The following is a 16,297-nucleotide window of genomic DNA, read 5'->3' on the forward strand; positions in this document are numbered from 1 at the left end:
ATTCCTCTTTTATAGCTCCCTCCCCCCACACTACGTCTCTTGTAACTCGAGTAGCAAACAGAAGGGGGAGAGAAGCCCTCGAGAGGGAGTTTTATTTCTTTAGCCGGTAAAATAGGAATTGAAAATTTTCCCATCTATTCGAAGAAATTAATTACTGTAAAAGGTAAACGTGGGAAAATCCTCCATGCTGAAGAAATATTTCTTCGCTTTTCCCACCAACGGATGAGATTTAAATTTTATGATTTTTATAGGCAATAAGTGCTCCTTCCAAAATTTTCATCACTCTCCTAAAAATTCACGCTCAATTTCTTCAAGGGGGATTAAAGTTTCACCCCCTGCAAAAATTACTCTACGATCATTTTTATTAGTTTCTATTTCATATGCCATTTGGGAATTTCTCGGTGTTTTCTTTGTTGGTGAAAATGCAGACATTTTCATTACCATTTTACGCGAAATCATGATATTCCTTTGGGAGAACGAAAAAATATTGCTTGACTAAAGTGAGATTTTTCAAGGAATGTAGGCGATATACGAATGAAAAAATGAGAAAACAATTATTAAGAAAAAATGAAAATATTGCAAAAAGGCAAAAAATCATAGAAGTTTCAAGAAAAATACTTGGTATGCCACGATTGTGGTATACCAACTAATAAGAAGAGCTTTTAATTTTCTGATCTAATTGAAAAATAAACTATTTCCTGCTACTTCTAGGGATAGTTCAGACAAGAAATTTTTTTTATATTAGACTTTCTTGTACAACGTCGTCAAAGCTTGTAGTCGGTCTCCAATTTCCCCCAAAAATTCCACATTTTTTTAGCCTCTCTTTCCCAAAATAATTTATTATGCATTTTTACATACGTGACTAAAAAAATCCTGTAGGCCAACCTATGCCTATAGCACGAGCACATTCAGTGGGAATATTTTCCCGCACCTATAGGGACCTCCCTTAATGGAATTATGTTGAACTCATAACGGCAAGATGCTCCCATTTCGTGTGCTTTCGCATTTAATCTCACACGCAAAGCATCCCCTGTGGAAAAAAAAACTAAAATATCCCCACAAAAACATCATCAGCGAATGGCTAATAATTTTAATTATGCTAATAGCCCAGTCCTCAATGTGATTCAAAATTCATTTACAAAATATACAACATTTCGTGCTGGGAAAATGTTTAGTAAAAAAAATTTGCTAAGGGGCTGTGTGAAGAAAAAAAAATCCCCCAATAAATCACGGAGAACACGGGGGGTTGGTGTAGTCACCCTCTTCAGTGGAGATAGAGAATTTTCTGTGGTGTGTTTCAACTGTACCACAAGTGAATTTTGCGATTTTGTCGTTCGTCTTGAAGGATTTCCGTGCCCTCTATCAAAACCCACCCTGCGTACCCAACTGCATCTTGTTGTGGTCTTTGGAGATTACATGACAAATCGCATGGACTCTGCGGGTGAAAGAGATGCTTTCCCTAGTGAAGGACACACACACACAATATTTCCATCCCTTTAGCAATTTCTCTCCGTGGAAAGTCCCTTGGGCCCACTTGTTCACCCCCACTAATATTTTGAAAAAATGCTAGAGCTGATGGAAAATTCATGCTTATTTTTCTCTAAAAATAAAATAAATTTATCATTTTGGAAGTTCCTAACATTTGTGCTCTTGGAATACGAAATTAATAGCTTTTCACAGGGAGCATAACATTTCCTTTACCCTCATTAAAATTTAATTTTTGTTTAAAATCTTTGGGAATTTCAACTCTGGGTCAACTAACCAATCAATCTTCTAGGCAAATGTCAACTCAGCAGTGGTCCAGAGAACTTTCTATCTATGAGGGGTAAAGTCTAGCAGAGCACTCAAACATATACTTTGTAGGGTAAAAAAAAAGAAAAAAAAACTCCCGGAAGTATAGCTACCGGCATATTTCATCTTATTTATTGGAATCCAGAGAACTTGTTACGACGCATGTTGTGTGGGGTATTGAAAAATGCTATTACATCTACTCCTCCTCCCCATGAACTTCCCAACTTATGCTTGTGTTAGTTGAAATCTTGGGGACTTTACGCAAGAAGCAATTGCGCTTGGAGAAAGGTAAATAATTTAGTAAATAAATGGTGATGTGTGATACGGGAAAAATGTTAAGAAAATTCCCTCAAGATAAAGAAGAAACCTTTCTCATATCTTTAAAATTTTAGGGAATGGCTGGGAAGGTTTGGCCTCAAAAATACATGGATATAAATATAAAAGCTTCTTGCTAAAAAAAAAAAAAGCTCAACCGCCTCTGTATCGATTCCTTTTTCTCCTCCACACTCAAAGGGAGTTTATTGGGGAAGCTTCTTCCTTTTGAGCTTGTCGACAGAGCGAAACTTTGCATTCTTTTCGCGAGATCGCTCTTCCACAACCCCCCAAGTATCCACCCCACACCGTGCGCTTAAGAATTGTTGAGCGCTGAGGAGTTGCGGAAAAGTTTCGCTTCCTTATCAAGCAGAATAATCGTGGATTTGTGGAAAATAATCGCTTGAGAAATTCTATTTGATTTATTGTACTTCGCTGCCGCTTTTTTCCACCCAAACCCACCCCCCGTCATCAATAAATTCTCTCTGTGCGCACACGATGATGTATCAATTTCCACAAATTCTCATTATGCATGTATTTTCGAAGTCATTCACATAACGACTTTTCGGATTTGCGAGAAAAATCCCATAAAACAACAGATGAAATCCAATTATTCCCCTCTTGAATATTTTTTGGGTGAATTTTTCCTTGCTGTATGGAAATATTAAATTTCCCGCGGTTCTTGCAATTCAATTGTGATGGTGCAATAAAATATATAACATTCTCTTCTTTACCACAAAACGACATTAAGACCTATAAAATCAATTTTTTTTTCATAAAATTTTCTCAAGAAGTTTGTAGTTTAATAAAATTATTAAATCTCTCTATACAATTAAGAGATGAATTTGTCTTCTTGAAATTTTATTAGGGAATAAAAAACTTTCAAATTTCCACAGAAACTATATCACTCATCCACGTAAAATTGCCCCTTGTTCATTTTCCCACCTTGAGATTATATTTCAAATGATTATTCATCAAGGGTACGATGAAGTTGCAAAGATAGAATCAGTACAGAATCCAATCTACCGCATCACACTCCGGACCATTTGCAATTATCTCCTTCACACAAGGAATACCAACCCTTATATCAGGAGTTAAAGTTCTAAATGGAAATTCACGTGAAGAGCTTCCCACTTTGGGGGAGTTTTGAGGAAATATTATGCAACTTTTGAGTTTAGCTTTATGAAATTTGTGGTGGAGATTGTAGCCAATTTTGGGTGATGGAACATCCTCATCTCGATTTGCAACAACAATTGGGAGGGTGAGCAGAGAGGGGGAATGCTTCTGGAAGCAGGAGCGATGGCGATCTACTGAAGATGACACAAGGATTCACCAAGTCATTATGTAGAGGAGTTGAGAATGATGAAAATGAATGTATGTATGACGACATGCAACCAAAGGGGCGTACAACTATGAAAAGTTTGTGCAGAAATTATTTATTTATTCACGAATATTTCTGAGAAGTAAGAAGAAAGCTTAACCTGCAGGCCGCTAAGACCTTGGAACTTCCTTAGAGCGCCAAGGTGGGGTCGTTGAACGACCCCAAGAAAGAAGTCGATTTTCTCATAAACTATAAAACCGGGAACTGTCGGGTCCCTAGACTCCTTATATAGTCCTCTTGCCCCTTGCATCACAAATTTTCCACCACAAAACACGTAGAAGAAGATATTATGGAAAAACTTTTTTCACTCATTTTTCACAATTTCTTCTTGAGAAATTTGCCACGAAGTTGACTGCAACTGCTATTTTAGCTGTGATTTTTTTCACTACTTTCCTACATTCTTCTCACTTCCCGCACCATGATAAATGGCAATATTTCTAGAAAATTCTTTATTCTTTTCAACACTTATGTGCTTCTGACTATGTTTTATGCGATTTATGCTACTTATTCGCGATAATTTTGACACTGAGAAGATAGGGTGAGAAATAAAAACAACCCCACTAACACACGGTTCATGACGTGACTAACTTCATTCTAAGAAATTTCCCACAGCATGGCCGTTGCATATATTTTTGAATTCTCTTCTTTTACATTTTCCTTAATAACTTTTCTTGTGGTGGACGGATTGAGCTGAAATTTTTACACAACCTCCTCAGATAAACAAGGAACTTATTTCTAAAAGATGGAAACGCTAACTTTTATATTTATTAAGTTATAGCACGAAATATAGGGCTGGGGTCGTTCAACGACCCCGCTTGGCGGCCTAGAGGTTAAAGCTTCTTTCAATGCTTAAAAAATTCAAAGGAAAATTGTGAAAAATCTTCAAAAATTCTTCTTCTCTAGTTTGGCTATCTAAGCTTAGATCTCTAGTCTAATCTACTCAATAGGAAAATAAGTTTCGGTGTACTAAGGAGTCTCAGTTTCTCACTCACCCTTGATTAGAAAGCTCCATAAAATGAAACAAAATCAACTTTTTCCGCAATAACCACAAAATGAAGGACTTGGTCATGAAAACACATTAGCTATGCACCCCTTGCATTTTGCATTTGAAATTGTTGCACATAGAGATCAGTGGTGAAGACATAGCGCCACATGAGCTAGGCGGGGGTGGATGTAGCTCGTTACAGAACTTATTGGAGAATGTGCTCAAGTGTTCAATGTGCCATAGTAATATGTATGTATGTTTGCAGTGGAGCTGACAAGGTATTTTGATTGCACAACCGAGGCGACAACAACCAATTCAAAAGCATCCTCTCTCATCCCGACTTCCTTCAAAGAGCACGCTCGATATGTACAATTTTTGCATATGCTCGCAATTTAAGATGGAATCTTCGGGTGCTCAGTGTTCAATGCCGTCCTGCCCCAAATCACGTACAAACCCTACTGCAGATAGCTAGGAATGACCTCGAAATCCCGGAGTATGTACGTATAGATTATTTATACGTGCCAAACATCGCGAGAGAAACTCCCAGGAAGGGTGTTGCATGCATGAGGGTAGATAAGACAAGAGGAGCATTATTAATAAATTCCACTATTTGCATCTTTAACTAACTATGAAATGTTTCTATGTGCATTAAATTCAACCCCATTAGGAATTTACGCAATTTCTACGAATTATTATGTTGCAATAATACATTAAATCCTCTGAAAGATGCAGAGTTAGGAGGATTTAAGCTGTATATAAATATATTAAACAACATTTAAATATTAATTTAAAAAGCTTTGTTGAGAGATATTAAAGCTTCTAAAACGAGGGAAAATAAAATAAATTTAAAATTGAGCTCATTGAGCTTTTTTTTTTAACCAAAAATCAATCAAATCTACATCTCTATCACTTCAAAGATTCTAAAAATAGAGAAAATTCAATCTAAATTTAACTCTTTAATTAATTCCAAATGGTCAAACATTAATTAAAGACGCCACCAGGTAAAAATAAAATACTTTCAAACAAATCCCTTTACAAAATTGTTGATCTGAATTCTAAAAATAAAATACGAAATCTTAATTTAAGACAAATTTCAAAGATCTTTCACCCATGAATGTTTGTATAAAAAAATCAATAAAATGAGAAACTTCGGAAATTCAAAGATAAATAAAACTCATGAAAAATACGTTAAAAATTTGACGACATTTTCCTCAGTTGACATAATGACGTGAGTTTAGCAAAAAAAAGCACGAATTTTCACATAAAAAAATATTCATTCTGCGGGAAATGTCTTTTTCCTGCCACCCACAGAATCCACCCCCGAATTGCTGAAAAAAAAATGCAATTTCTTCGTCATAACAAGTAAATTATAAATAACAGTTTCATCTAACTTTTTTGCACTCCTTAATTGGTTTTGCATGAAGGAGGGACTTGACTGGCACCCACGCTTCATGTTCACTTCATGTTCACTTCATCTGCAGGAAGTCACGTTGCATTTTTCACCATTTTTTTCCATCCTCAAATGAGGATTTTAGAATTAAATATCTTCCTCTTCAACATTTTTCTGAGCTTCCATATATGACATAATTGTATATATATTATGCGGAAAAAATCGTAAAATTCTTCATGTTTTAATTACTTTTACATTCGTATCGTTAATTTTTACCTCAAACACACCAAAAAGCAAATTGACTTTACCACTCTCTGCAAAAAGTTTATTGACGTTTCAGTGTTAATGAAAATACTAAATTAGTTTCAATTGAAACGTGCAGTATTATTTGCAATTTATCATAGTCAAAAAAAAACTTATTTCATTGCATTTTTCAATTTAAGGGTGTGGGAGGGGGGTAAAGAAAATTAATTTTTATGTAGCTGGAGGTTACAAATTTGGCAGCAACAATAAAAATTCATCACAATCATTCCACATGTGAAAAAACCATCACATACAGCGCGGAAATATTTCAATTAAACTCACTAATTTCCAAACAATTATTTCGCATCATTTTGATGGAATTTTTCCCTACTTTGGGTCTCAGACCTAGAGCATGAAAAATAAAAAAAAACAAAATCAACAACCCCCAAAAATTTAATTTAATGTTTATACACTGAATATATCGCAGTTGTGTGGGAGATTTTGACTTTATTGATTGATTGACACGAAATTGGCCAATTGCATGGAGTTTTTGTTGCGCTCTATACTCTTGTAGGTCATTTACATAATTCACCAGCATTTTTCGCATCCACTTTCCACTCAATTCACTCGCCACATGAATTGCACCCACGACAATTTTTCAATATATAGACTTTTTTGCGCTTTTAATTATTTTTCGCCGCATGTCGTAAATTGCGGCGGAAATCGCTGGAAAATGCACTGCTCAGAGAATTTTCATATACACCACAGTACGAGCAAAAAAGGATATAATTAATAAAGCACTCCCCACATAGATAAATGGTCGGATTAATCTTCATAATGAAGGGGTCATAGTTGAATGGCATTCCACATGGCAAAATTACTCGCATGTGGGATTCTGTGTGATGAATTTACTAACTATGAACGTCATAATCAGAAGCATTAAATGGGGCTGAGTAATTTTCGGAAAATATTAAATAATTCCCTCAAAATCAGCTTTGTTTGATGATTTCATTAATGTGGCTTTGTTAACAAATTTGAAACTATTTTATTATTCTAATAGAACATTCAATGAGGTGTTGGAATATGTATGAGCAAAAAGAGACAAATTAATTAAAAATTCGTTTTATTTGGGGAAATATGTATGTTTTCATGTATTTTTTACCCCTTTCAAAGTCTTAAAATTGTCCAAAACGTACGGTAAGTACAAATTGGGGTCTTTAGAAGGCTCTACCAAAGATTAAAATCGTCTTTTCTTCGTAAAACTTCATTGAGAAGTCGCCGAAAGACTTCGCTTAACATTTTATGGGTTAAATTCTGTAAAAATAGATAATAAAACGTTTTTTTTATTTAATTTTAATTTTTTTTATGTTTAAATGTTCTTTTTCCCGTTAATAGTTAAAATTTTTATTTCTAGTCCTAATCAAAGATCTGATAAAGTTTTGTGTAAAGAAATTGATAAAATACAAGAATAAAAATTCAAAAAATAAATCATTTATTTTTATTATAAAAATATAAAAACTTTTGTGAGTATAGATTTTACATTTTAAATTAAATCCTATTTAATTTTTTTTGTATAAATACAATTTTATATAACAAAAACAAATATTTTATGATTTTTTAATTACATTTTAGCAACCTCAGTCATTCCATTTTTCTACATAAACCATGTGTTTATTTAGAATATTTAACAAGAACTTTAAATCAAAAATAAGATCCTTCATTTTCAAGTCTGTGCGAAATTTGAGGTTTCTCACAACGTGAATTAGGAATATTCTAAGGAAAGCATTTGCATATTTAAGACCAATACAGTTCCGTAGTCCTCCGCTGAAGGGAATGTAGGCATAGGGATGTATTTTCTCCATATTCTCAGGAAGAAATCGATCTGGATCGAATTCGTTAGCGGTTGGACCCCAAATTTCTTCGTCTCGGTGCAAATATAATATCGGGCAAATAATTGTGGCTTCTGGTGGGATGGTGTATTTGCCTGAAAATAGAATTAAAAAAAACTATAAAAATTTCCCTTTTTTTTACTCTCAATTGCTTACCTAATTTCATGGTCTCTGTAACTTGTCTTCCCATAAAAGGAACTAAGGGAAATAGCCGAAGAGTCTCCTTGATAAATCTGAAATATTTATTATAATTATTTAGTTTGAATTTAATTTATTTTTAAGGTCACAAACCTATCAAGATAATCGAATTTATTAAGATCCTCATACTGAATATCTTGGTTTTTGTCAGGTAAGATAGTTTTGATCTCTTCATAAATTTTAGTCTGCCATTCAGGATACATTGCCAACATAAGGATAAGATAAGCACTTGTAGTTCCTGTCGTGTCGTAGCCCTTGAAAAGAAAAAGAAGTTTTAGAAAAAAAATTTGATTTCTTCTTCAAAATATTTCTTACCCCAACAAGAATTGTTCGACTGTGTCCAATAACTTCTTCTTCCTTTAATTTCTTATCAACGATGAAAAGTTTCATGAGCTGATCCACAAAGAACAGCGGAACCTTCGGAACTTCATCATCTTCAGCATCGATCTTTTTAAGTTCTTCAGCGTGTTCTTTCCAATATACTTTTCTGTCTTCTAAAATCTATACAAAGAATAAATCAAACGTTAATTACTCGATCAAAACTTTAACGTTATGAAAGAAAATTTCGAGAAATAATTTAAAAACCTGCGTTGCAAAATCCAAGAGAACCTTCATGCCTTTCTTCTCTTCCTCATAGAGAGATGTTAGCCGATAGATTGGTTCCCAATGAAGGAGAGGATTTAGTATTCGTTTGGAAATTATTGCAGCTATTCTTAAAATCAAATATTTGTCTAATTAATAGTTTGAACTGCTAAAAACAGTACTAAAACGATTTAATTTAGTCTACCTACTTGTCTGACCACTCCAAAAATTGAAAATTCTCATTCTTATGTGTGTTCAACTCCCTATTCATTATTGTAACTTCCATTTTCCACATAAAAAATATATAAAAAAGAAAATTAATTTGAAATTATAGAAGAAAATTGATTACTTACGGAAAATAATATCATATGTTATTGATTTCGTGTACATGCAAATATCTGTGGGTTCTTTCTTATGGCAGAGTTCTTCAAGGTGAGAGATGAAAACTTTTATTCTTTCATTGAAAATTGGCAGGAACGATTGAACAGATTTGAGATTTAACGAAGGATTAATTATTCTTCTATGAATGTTCCATTGAGGAGCTATGTGACAAAAAATAATAAATAATTAAAAATTATAGACAGCTAAGAACCTTTTTTTCCATACATTTTAGTGTGGCGATTCCATTTTCAAGGTAATTATTGAGATAATCATAAAAACTCGCATGATTGAGACACTGCTTAGAATTCAAAAACGTTTTTATATCTTCGGGTTCTTTAACAAAAACATACACAGACGTTCCAATAAAAACTCGAAATGGTGTTTTGTACGTTTCAAATGTTGCCTTTAGCATTTCTGCAGCTAATTTCTTGCGATGAACTTTTCTATTTAATTCACAATATTTCCTTATCACGAACCACAAAGATGGTCCTGGGATTTGCAATAAAAGTCTATAAAAATCCCACTTTCTCCACAAATGATTGAAGAAGAAAACACTCAAAAATATAACAATTAATTCCCACATCTTCTAGATTCGGCAATCGCGATAGAACTAAAGAGGAAATCAAGCTCACATTGCCTGTATATATGATATTAGTTCATCAAAGCCCCCGGGAAAATGTGAGCAAATTTCTGCACATGAAGTGATTTTATTTTGTGATACATTATCGGGAGAATAAAATTTAATAAAAATAAAAATAACTTCTTTGAAAGAATATGTTAAAATAAATTTTAACTAACATTTTTTTTGGTTTTTTTATTTGTTTAAACAAAACTTTCACAAATTATTCTGTTTAAAAAATTGATTAAAAAAACTATTCTAATGTCTTCAAATTTTTTTTAAAGTAAATTCTTGATAATTAAATTACTATTCCCAAGGTTTCCTAAATAAAATTTAAAAACTAAAATTTAGAGATGCAGAAAGGTAGGTATTTTATTTTCTCTTTGTTCTTTAAAGCCCCCATTTTTTATGTTAAATTTCAAAGCAAAATTCAACAAAAAACTACACACATTTGATATTTTTTTAATGAAAAATGAATAAATTCTAATTACCAACTCAGTTCATTGAAACCATTATTAAAATGTTTCGGTTTGTTTATTTTAGCAGTGAATTTTATTAAATGTGTTAAAAATGCACATAAAATTAATTTCAAAAGTAACGCACATTTGATATGTTGTGATAACGCGTTGTCGTTATGGGGTGTTGCGTATTCTAGAATGTACATATCACCTGTCCAATTGTTGTTTACTAATTTTTAATTTTGGATGTGTAGCAGTACATCTGATAGATTAAATACTTTCCATCTCATTTTCATATTACGGAACTTTTCAATTTATGTTTGATTTTAATTAAATTGCGTGTTGGAGGTATATTTTTGTTCCAATGCTTGCAATTTTCTATATTCCCTCGCAAATAGAATACGAAGCAATTGATTTCTCACAGTGTCTGAGTTTCTGCGTTTCTGCAGAAAATTATCTTTTTTATTGTGTTCTTTATATTGCTTTTTATTAGCAAAGAGAATATAATATTTTTGCTGAATTTCAGAACACTCATTTGAGTTCTTTACAGATTTTGCTATGATCCTTTCCTTTTGCCACACAAGGATTTTCCACCCTCAATGAAAAATTCACAACCCTCGTAAATTAAGCTTAATATTCCGTTTAAAATGTACTATATATATTTATAAGGTATAATCAATGGGAAAAGATTTATTTTTAGTCTTAGAATGAAAGGTCAATGGGATTTAACATCAACTTTGTCAAAGGTGAAGGATTTCCTCCCCAAAAGAAAAATCCCATCTTTTCACCCCCTGAAAAAGTTGCTTATGTAACCTCTAGAAAAAGATTTCAAGTAGGAAATAAATTAAACCTTCCAATCGATAGGGATTCCGAAGCTCTGCAAATTCTTTGATTTAAAAGAGATGAGAAAAAAACTCATAAAATCATCTGAGAGAGACTGGCAATCAACTGCTCGTTCCTATGGAAACAAATGGTGTATGGGGCGAGTCTTTCAAGTCTTCTCATTTTAATTTAATCGCAATTTATTAATTATTTCCCTGTTTCCCCCATAACCCATCGCGTCCCTCTTTGTGTATGAATTTCTTACCCTTGGATGCGTATAATATTTGCTCCGGATAATTGCTTTTAATTGGATTGTTCTTGCGACAATGTGAGACCCTCTTGCACATACAACATACGGAGTTTATAAATAAAATACATTCTACAGAGTCCTTTGACGCGATGTTGAACCACACAAGCCACAAAGAAAGGTTGAGGGGAAGTTTTTTTTTACTAATTTATAGGAATGTCTTTGGTGTGGATTCATTTTGAAAATTAAAATTTTGCAATCATCCTAAGAGGGAGAATTTTCTTCAATGGGATTTATTCCACGGAAAAGGATGGAAGAAAATGGAGAAGGGAGCTTTTGGATGAACATATCCAATCCCCCTCCATGGCTAATGAGCATGCCGTTGTTTGATGACAATAATTAATCACACAGGCAAATTAATGCGTCGATTCACGCAATAATTCGAGGATTGTCTCATGAAATGGCAAATAGTCCATCAGATACGTCATGGCGGAGGGAGTACGACAGAGTCTCGGCACAAGGAGGTGTGGGTGGATACACGAAATCATCATAAATATTGCAAGAGCAGCAAGGAAAATTGCTGGCTCAGCGACATTGTGACAGAAACGCATGAATAAATGAATGATGGCTTGTTGGTCTCTGGGAACGATAAAATAAATACCCAGCAGAGTAGTCCAAAACCCTCGAAACTTCCCTCTGTAGGTGGGTGGGATGAGGTGGGTGGGTGCCTTTTCCGAGAAAGACCTCGCTATTGTTGTTTTATCAATGGGAATCCCTGTGTGTGTGTGCGTTGGGGGTGGGAGCCAGCACAGAAGTGGATTTTGGCAAAATTGTCGACATGAAGAATAATCCAAACGCTAATGGTATGGCTCATATTTAATGGGATGTTCTACCGAGGGAGAAGCAAGAAATATTTGCGACAACGTACAAGCTTTCCGCATTTAAAGCCAAATTACCAAAAATGGGTACACGGGGACTTTTTGGGCCGACGAAGAGATATCAAAATAAATGGGCACCGAGAAAAATCCTCAAGCACAGAACTTTTCCCATGCGAACATCTTCTTGTATAAATCGAAGAATTGGTAATAAAAGGGGGGCATATGATGAAAATAGATGAGCCTATTTTTGGCTGACCACCGCACTATTGCTGTTTTATTCAGTTTGTGGCCCCCATTACAGTGGGGGTGGATACGTCTTTTTTTTTTTTTTGAGGAAGCTAAAATTCTCTTCATGCCTTCAGCAATATTTTACCAGCAACCAGAGACCGTTGATAATTAATATTTATAATTTAATATGAAACATATATAATGCATTATACATAAATTGAGAAGAGTAAGTATTCTTCTACATTAAATGAATCTATCGTGATTCATCAGCCCATATCTTCTCGCAGCTATCTCTTTACGGCTTTTAACACTTTCTTAGCTATGCGGCTACATTTTGTGGGTCTTTGGTAAAGTTTAACTCTTCAAAATGAATTTGCGGTGAGGTTAAATAAGCATTTCTACCTTAAGAGGAAAGATTGGTAACTCCGTATCGTTAAGGAGTTTGAATTTATTTAACTAAAATTAATTTAAGGAAACTTCATTTCCAACCAATTTTACGAAAATGATGAACATGAGTTTGGATTGGGGAAACTCAAAATGAATTTAACTCAAATTAAACATTTATGCTTAGACATTTCTTGTAAAATGTTCTATTTAAGCTCTATTGAACTCCATGGAAAATGCGTAATTTTCTCCCAAAAAAAACATCAAAAACTACGAGAAATAACAAACTACCTTTGAGTAGATTGTCTCCCTGTGAGGTAGCCTTGAGTGATTATACAATGGAATAAATCCATTTAACGTAAATTGCTCTCTCTAATTGGATAAACATAGCTTGTTTATTTTGATAAATTAATCCTTTTAGAGATAGGACATAATTGCAAGACAATAGCCAAGTTGCAACATACAACACATTGTTAACATGGCTAAATAACAAAAACTTACAGAGCATAACAAGTGGGGACATTTACAAATCATCTCCCCGTTGCATGTGAGGAATAGCTTTTGCACATACCTCTTTGAATTGGAAATCTCTTTTGGGGGGCGGTGGAGGTGTTCGGGGTGTTCCATATATCGTCCACCAACAAACAGGCTTTCATCTTGTGGTGTGTGTTTGCATTTCCGGGTGCATCTTTATGCTCTTCTGACGCCTGGTGTGGGATAAAAGAAGCGCTCTCAGGGATTTTCTGCACATACTTTAGGGGATTTTATTGCATGTTTTATGCAGCGAAAATACACAACCCACTACCGGAGATATATTGTAGTTTTGCATATAATACCCACAACACCTTGCACGGATGTGGATTTCCTCTAACCAGCATGTCCGTAAAATGCAACAGCATTGATATTTTGTGTCAAACATCGAAGATGAATAACTTTTTATTCTTAATTCAAGCTTTCCGTGGATGAGGGACATTATTCGCATCCTCTTTTGCTGCATCATCTTCACAGTTTTCACAACAGCTTTGGATTTCATTTGAATTTATGGGAAAGTTTCAAAAATACTTTATTTTTCCATGAAGAAAAGCTAGTTAGAATTTTTCTATACAAAAAGACGCACAAAAGTTCTAATTTTAGGAAAATTATTTCATTGCGATCTGTTCTTCTCCTTTTTTCTCAAACTGTTTCACATTTTTCCTTCATAAATTATCCTTTCGACGCTTTTTAAACAAGTTCAACCCAAAACATCTTAAATGGAGGCGCCTGGTTAAAAAAAGCTTCCTATTAAAAAACAAATATGTATTTTTTCTTACAAAATACTTTTTTCAACAAAGCTTTATTTTTTTTTAAGAAAAAAATTAGAAAATTTGATAATTTTCTTAACGGTAAAAAAAATCTCGAAAAGTCTTCTGTAGAAAATTAATCAACTGCTTGTTTCCCAAATTTTCAAGAGAAATTGGCAAATTTTTAGTTTTCTTAAAGTGCCCAAATACCCCTATTCTCCTCGATATGTATCCTATTTTTAAGCATTTAATTGAAGATAAGAGAGCTTTTGTAAATCCATTACTATTTGCTGAAATACTTAGAAAGAAATAAAAGCACAAAAATACCAAAGAAGTTTTTACTTTCGGCACACAAAAGCTCTATGTGAGTCATACAATTTCGTGAGTAAATGTAAAGAAAACCGCTCGAAGCTTCATCCATTTCACAGAGAGAGCTTTTGTACAGAGATATACAGAGTGGGTGGTGAAAGAGATATCAAACCCAGCACAGGGTGACCACAGAGTTGTTGCGATTTTTGCAGACAATCGAATTCTCTGAAAAAAGGATACATTGAACCGTTCAATCTCTCACTGTGTGGTGCCTTTTAAAATAAGCTCCGGGGGATTTTGAAGAATTTTCTTTCTACGTTGAAATGTTATCTTTTCACTGCAGAGGTGTTAATTGCCTCAACAGAGGTGACGAGCTGTGTGTGGGTGGGAAAGCTCTCCCCACGCTGCTGCTTGATCCTCGTGTTGCGTATCTTGTGCGCCCCAAATGCGGGAAATTGTGATAAACAATACAGAGGCAATATAGGGGGTGGGATGAAAGCTCCAGCGCTGCAATTGCCATTGTTTTGCAAAACTTTCCTATCGCCCCGGCATTGTTTCCCGCGCCACTGCCGCACGTAAAAAGTACCCCGGCTGATGAACAGGAAGCCAAAGTCACACAGTGACGCCACTCCGTTGGTGGCTTCTTCCATTCTCGCCCTGTGCGCACCAGAGAAATCCCACAAAGGGCAACTTTTGCTGCTTGCGATGAAGAGAATTAATTAAAGCCACAATACAGGGACATTCATGAGTGAGTATAATCATATAAATAATTCACTTTTGCCCTGACACTGCGCTGCCTCGAAATCATCCGTAAGCTCGCCGTATGACATTCTGCAAAATTAAATAAAGCTCTCCCCCATACACACCCCTTCGCACATCTTCTGCACCCAGGACAATCCTCGCAATTACAATATCATTGTGCACCCCGGCTTTGGCTCTACTATGTGTGGAAGGAAGTAGTCGTGGCAGGAATTCGTACACTTGCAAACACAACCGCAATCCCACCCACAATCCCCCATTCCCCTACGATGTGCTCAATGTTTGTATATCTTGCAGCTCATGTTGATATTTTTGCTCTCATTGCGCAAATAATTCCCAACTTTTGTGCGATAAAATATACAACCACCACCACAAAGTAGAGCTTTTTTCGCATGATCATATAATGAAAGAGAGCTTCCAACGAGCGCCAGAGTTAAAGTTGATTGGAGGGAACATTATTATGTTGAGTGCTACTTCAGTATTTTTTAGCATTTTTCGCATGGTTGAAAATTGCTCACAGAGAATTGGGTGGGGGCAAAAAAATTCTTTTAGATGAAAAAAAATTCGTTATAATCAATAAAGAAAATTCCAGGAGCTTTTGAGTATTCTTAGCTACCTATGTTATATACTCGAGAAGAAAATTATTATTCAATTATTTTAAATCATCTAAATATAGATTAAAAATTTTAATAAAAATTTTGAACTTAATTTTCAGCTTAAGAGATTTCAAGAGATTTTAATTTCAGTGTCCCTTGAAATATCTTGAAAATTAAAAGGTTTTTATTTAAAATTAAATTTTTCCTTATAAGATTCAACCACGAAAAATAAAAAAATTTAACCAGGTAGTTTGGAACATTAACCCTCGCATTGCCATGAGGGGTAGGTGACCGACCCCAGAGCTCTATTTCGAGCTATTACGCCCTAATTCTCAGAGATTTAAAACCCATCTTTTGGGAATAAGTCCCATGGTTATCTGAGCAGATTGTGTCAAAATTTCAAGTCGATCCGACTACTAGAAAAAAAAGTTATTAACAAAAATGTAAGAAGAGAGAATTCAAAAATTTGTGTAACGGCCATATTTGTTCTATTTTTCTTCTTTTTCTGACGATTCTAACCTCAAAAAACTCATTGAAATTATTAGGGAGTACCAATGAGTCCATT

The 16,297-nt window shown here is 34.4% G+C and overlaps 2 protein-coding genes across 2 annotated transcripts in view; one reads left to right on the forward strand and one right to left on the reverse strand.

The window, feature by feature from the left end:
* Window positions 1–16,297, forward strand: part of LOC129787507 (C2 domain-containing protein 5) — a 970,947-nt gene that overhangs the window by 244,831 nt on the left and 709,819 nt on the right. The gene's annotated exons all lie outside the window — the stretch shown is intronic.
* On the reverse strand, window positions 7,578–9,105 carry LOC129787699 (cytochrome P450 4c21-like). The gene is made up of 6 exons (XM_055823436.1): window positions 8,981–9,105; window positions 8,775–8,901; window positions 8,505–8,690; window positions 8,283–8,443; window positions 8,148–8,224; window positions 7,578–8,086 (listed from the first exon to the last, which is right to left on the reverse strand). Exons 1-6 carry the CDS (start codon window positions 9,064–9,066, stop codon window positions 7,740–7,742), a joined length of 984 nt encoding a protein of 327 aa, XP_055679411.1. The 5' UTR covers window positions 9,067–9,105; the 3' UTR covers window positions 7,578–7,739.

Source organism: Lutzomyia longipalpis, chromosome 1, assembly GCF_024334085.1.
Source record: "Lutzomyia longipalpis isolate SR_M1_2022 chromosome 1, ASM2433408v1".
In the NCBI taxonomy this organism is placed as follows: domain Eukaryota; kingdom Metazoa; phylum Arthropoda; class Insecta; order Diptera; family Psychodidae; genus Lutzomyia; species Lutzomyia longipalpis.

Excerpts from the sequence above, each read along its gene's own strand:
- LOC129787699 (XM_055823436.1), bottom strand. The coding sequence starts at position 9,066 with ATGTGGAAAATGGAAGTTACAATAATGAATAGGGAGTTGAACACACAT. Across the intron at positions 8,902-8,980 it reads TTTTTGGAGTGGTCAGACAA|AATAGCTGCAATAATTTCCA; the intron begins GTAGGTAGACTA and ends TTTGATTTTAAG. Across the intron at positions 8,444-8,504 it reads GTCGAACAATTCTTGTTGGG|GGCTACGACACGACAGGAAC; the intron begins GTAAGAAATATT and ends TTTCTTTTCAAG.